Source organism: Mus caroli, chromosome 6, assembly GCF_900094665.2.
Source record: "Mus caroli chromosome 6, CAROLI_EIJ_v1.1, whole genome shotgun sequence".
In the NCBI taxonomy this organism is placed as follows: domain Eukaryota; kingdom Metazoa; phylum Chordata; class Mammalia; order Rodentia; family Muridae; genus Mus; species Mus caroli.
The window spans coordinates 115524052-115528188 of record NC_034575.1 but is presented as its reverse complement, the minus strand read 5'-3'; the positions used below and the strand labels follow the sequence as shown (position 1 = coordinate 115528188).

Below are 4137 nucleotides of genomic sequence, written 5' to 3'. Positions count from 1 at the left end.
TATTCCTTAAATAAATGCCTTCACTTATTTTTAAAATTCAAAATAAGATTTGAGAAAGTAGAATAAACACAGCCAAATAAAGAGAGACCAGGCAAGACTGTGGAGGTGTAGAGACCATGGACTGGATGGGGTGAGGAGAATGTGGGTGGGACAGTGAAGGGGAATACTAACTGAGGAGTCAGTAATAGATGAGATGACCTCAAAACAGAGAACTATCAGGAAAACATAGAAAGTAACAAAACGTAGCTGCNCTGTGGTGGGGCGCGCACACACAGCTTTCAGGAGGCAGAGGCAGATGGATCCCTTTGAGTTCGAGGCCAGCCTGTTTTACAGAGGGAGTTCTATGAGAGCCAGGGCTACACAGAGAAACTCTGCCTCCAAAAACAAAGTACCTGAACTTGCCACTGAAAGATTCTTGCCATTTAACCCTCCCACTACTCCAGTATTTAGTTCCCTTAACCTCAAGTTTACGATGCGATTTGCCCAAGGCCTTCAAAGGCATAAGCAGACTTTAAGTTTAATTTATGTTATTTAAGGACTGCAAAACTTTACCTTGCATCTACTGAATGCAAATCAACTGAGTTTATTAAACCAAATTCCCACTAAATTGATGGGATAAAATAAAATTTTAGTTAACAACTACATATCTTATGACTAGCTTAAATCTGCTTCTCCCTCCTGGAAGNAAACAGGGGAGAAGGCTCTGGAGAGACTTTGATTCTGTTCCTTTCATTCTGCAATTCAATATGAACTTCACTTGGAGATTTAGACTTCGGTATTTAGATTTACAGTCTGANGCTTCCTCAGCCATGTTACCTATGTTCATAAACTCCTTTTCTCACCAGCGCGCTCTACGTCCTGAGAGGAAAGAGAGCTACCAAGTGTGCCTGAGTCCAGGCGGGGCTCTAGCAACAGGGTTAGCTAGGACCAGTATGGAGGAAGGTGAAGGATTTGAGAGGTATTTTAATCTGTCTGAGAGGGTATGAAATACAAGTACCGCAAATATTTGTTTAACGGCATCAAAGCAGCTGTGGTTCTCTGAGTCCGAGAAACTTTCCAGCAGGACCTGGTAGGGGGTGGATTCATTCCACAGGGTGAAGTCCACTCGAAGATGCTGTGTGTCCAAGGTCTCCACAGTGATGTTNGGATCCCAAAGGCTGCCTGCCAAGGGCGCACAGTGCAGGTTGGAAGTGAGGGGAGGTACGTGTGCCTACGTGGGCATGTGTATATGGGCCAGTACACAATTGTACACATACCCAACTTTACTAAGTGCAAGTTAATGTTAAGTGCGAGTTACAGTAGTGCCCAGGTCAAGGTCTCCTAGGTCAGCCAGTTACCTGAACTCACGCATGAGGTAGTCATCTTCATCTTGCTGTCCTCACAGTCTGCCAACCCCAATAAGAGAGAAATCGGTAAGTCTCTGCCTTTAGGAAATTTGTTCGTACAGATTTTGGTGCTTTTGTTTTGGTTTTTGAGACAGGGTCACTCTACATAGCCCTGGCTGTCCTGGGGCTCACTATAGACCAGGCTGTCCTCAAACTCACAAGGATTCACCTGCTTCTGCCTCCTAAACGCTGGNATTAAAGGTGTGAGCCATCACACCCAGCCTGTTCTTCCAGATTTTTGACACAGTAGGGGAGAGGGGGAGAGCAAGACTGTTATGCATCTGGGGAGGCTGTTCCAAGACACACCTTCACAGCCTGTTCCAGGGCTAGCTACCNGCTCCTGGCCAGAGATCCCATCAAATTGGGGCAACCTGGCTGGCAGTCACACCCTCTTCTTTTAGGAATCCCTCCTGACTCAAGCATNTTCCTCTTGAGTTCAGAGCTTGCTTCATGTAACCAGAAAGTCCTGGTTTACTCCAATTTTCTCCCATATATATTTTTTTCTTTTATTCTTGTTTTCTTTTCCTTTTTTCTGTAAAACTGTGGATCAAACCCAGACAAGCACCTTGCCACTGAGCACTTGAGATGGAAGCTACTTTTCTGCACAGATGGAGAGAATCTCATTGCCAACACACTCTGGGGTCTCTCCATACAACAGAGGACAAATTGCCTTCAAGAATAAAGGCCTCAGCTGGAGGCACAGCAGCCCTGGATCTGCAGCCACTGTGGAGCAGAGTTAGCCTCTGCTGTTTGAGCCCCTGCTGCTTCACCCAGAGCCCAGTACCAAGTGGATGCCTGGAAGGGCACTTACCAGGCACAAAGATGATCTTGGATTTGTGGTTTGGGTCCCCATCAGGGATGGGCTTCGGCAGGTGGTGAACAGTCACTTCATACTCCTGGCCAGGATCNACCACAAAGTGGCTGAAGGAAAACCGCCACTGAGGAAGAGAGGCAATGGGATGAGCCACTGCATACCAAGTCCCAATGTCACACCTCTTCATAATCAGCCAACAAGCAAGCAAACAAAAGGATAACCACAGAATCTTACATTAGAGGCAATGCTATCTTTGTCCTTTCTGTCTGTTTAAAAATTCTACCAGTAGATGGCCATGCCATCCGCATATGCGTGTGCGCACGTGCACACACACACACACACACACACACACACACACACACACACACACTCTGTCTCTGTCTCTCTCTTGAGAATGAACCAGCCTTATTGTGAGCTTTGGTCAAGTGGGAGGAATAATAGGAAGCAGGCGTGCCGGGCTCTGTCCCTCACTATGGCTCACATCTTGAACTCACCCTTTCAGTTAGGTGTGCCTTTGGGACAAGAAGCCTGTACTGGTGTCACTTAGGGACACAGTGCAGTGAGGCTGTCATCTTACCCGCTTATGGTGATGCTGCAGCCTGGACAGAAACTGGAACTTGACACACAGCCGCTCATTGGTGTTCAGCTGCAGGACGGACAGCTCTGCACCCTCGAGGTACAGGATGCTGGCTGCAGGCCAGGAAGGAAAGGGGACACAGATGCAGACCAACCCCCTGCCAGGGTGTGTCTCTTCCCCATCTGCCCTGTTACCTAACTCACCACTTCCCCCCTCCTAGGCCTTGCAGAAAGTACCTCCTAGTGGGACAAGAGACAGTCTATAGCAGGAAGCAGCAAAGATTCTGCAACCATGTGGTCAGAGCCCTGGCCACAGGGCATAGTGCTAACAGCAGCTATGCTCACCCTCCCAGAGGCTGCTGGAGTCATTGAGAGCACTAGCTAGGGACCCACAGAGAGCACCTGCTGTTGCCCCTTCACAGATCTGGGGCTGGCTGTGTTCAGAAATTCTGCAGCTAATCACCCTAAGGAGGTCTGGAATGTGTTCTGAAAAGTTCTGGCTCCTAAGCTAAGAGAAAAGCAGAGAGAAAACCGCTATCATTTTTTCTACCAAATATTTGGAATTATTTGTAAAATTAACCACTTGCCTTTTTCTTCCTGTGTAATAAAAAGTTGATGCAAGGGAAGGCCTTTCATAAAGACAGTGTGAACAGAAGACACTCTGTGGGCACACATCTAACACTGGAAAAGTTCTCGTTGGGTAAACAATGGAGCCTTCCAGTACCAAACAGAAGCAGCAGTGGTCTCCTCCCAAGGGCAAACCCAGGCGCTGGCAGATGTGGCCACTCACCATCTGTCTGCAGGGTCCACTCAACATGCAACACAGGGACTAATTCTCCGTGCTGGGTAGANGAAACACTAAGATTGATATAGATGTTTTTGGGGGAAGACGGGGTCAGGTTTTTGGGGTGGATCCAGCTGTCATCCAGACAAGTACCTGTTGAGGAGAACAACTATCAGACCTGCAGTCAAGACCCTAAGANCTGCTTAGAGGGTNCAGAGACCTGCTATGAGTTTCAACTTGGTTCAAGGGCTGCAGCTGTTCTCACCCTTCCAGCTGTGGCCCTGGCAATCTCTCAGCCCAGCCTGCTCTTTTCTAATGCTGGTCTGGGATGCTCCCAGAGCTCCGCAGACAAAGAACCAAAGAGTGTTTGGGGAGAAGGGTTTTGAAAAGAGGCAGCCATTGGAAATGGGGGCACAGGAGGGAGGGGCAGCAGTGAGAGCTTCCGTATTTTTATTTGTCACGGCTCCTAATTAGCACTGACATTTGAAGTATGTGCCTCAGTCTTAAAACAAAAGCAGGGGCTGGGATTGTGGCTCAGAGGGGAGAGTTTGTCTACTCAGACTGAGAGAGTGGGTTCT

At 48.0% G+C, this 4137-nt stretch overlaps 1 protein-coding gene across 1 annotated transcript in view; it reads right to left on the bottom strand.

Moving 5' to 3' along the window:
- The window catches only part of Il17ra (interleukin 17 receptor A), a gene marked incomplete at its 5' end in the record, with an annotated part of 21717 nt that overhangs the window by 8265 nt on the left and 9315 nt on the right, over nucleotides 1–4137 (bottom strand). Inside the window, 6 exons of the mRNA XM_029478251.1 lie at nucleotides 472–490; nucleotides 879–1161; nucleotides 1338–1385; nucleotides 2197–2323; nucleotides 2777–2889; nucleotides 3566–3712. Of these exons, the coding sequence (XP_029334111.1) occupies nucleotides 472–490; nucleotides 879–1161; nucleotides 1338–1385; nucleotides 2197–2323; nucleotides 2777–2889; nucleotides 3566–3712 (737 nt within the window). The remainder of the gene's footprint in view (nucleotides 1–471; nucleotides 491–878; nucleotides 1162–1337; nucleotides 1386–2196; nucleotides 2324–2776; nucleotides 2890–3565; nucleotides 3713–4137) is intronic.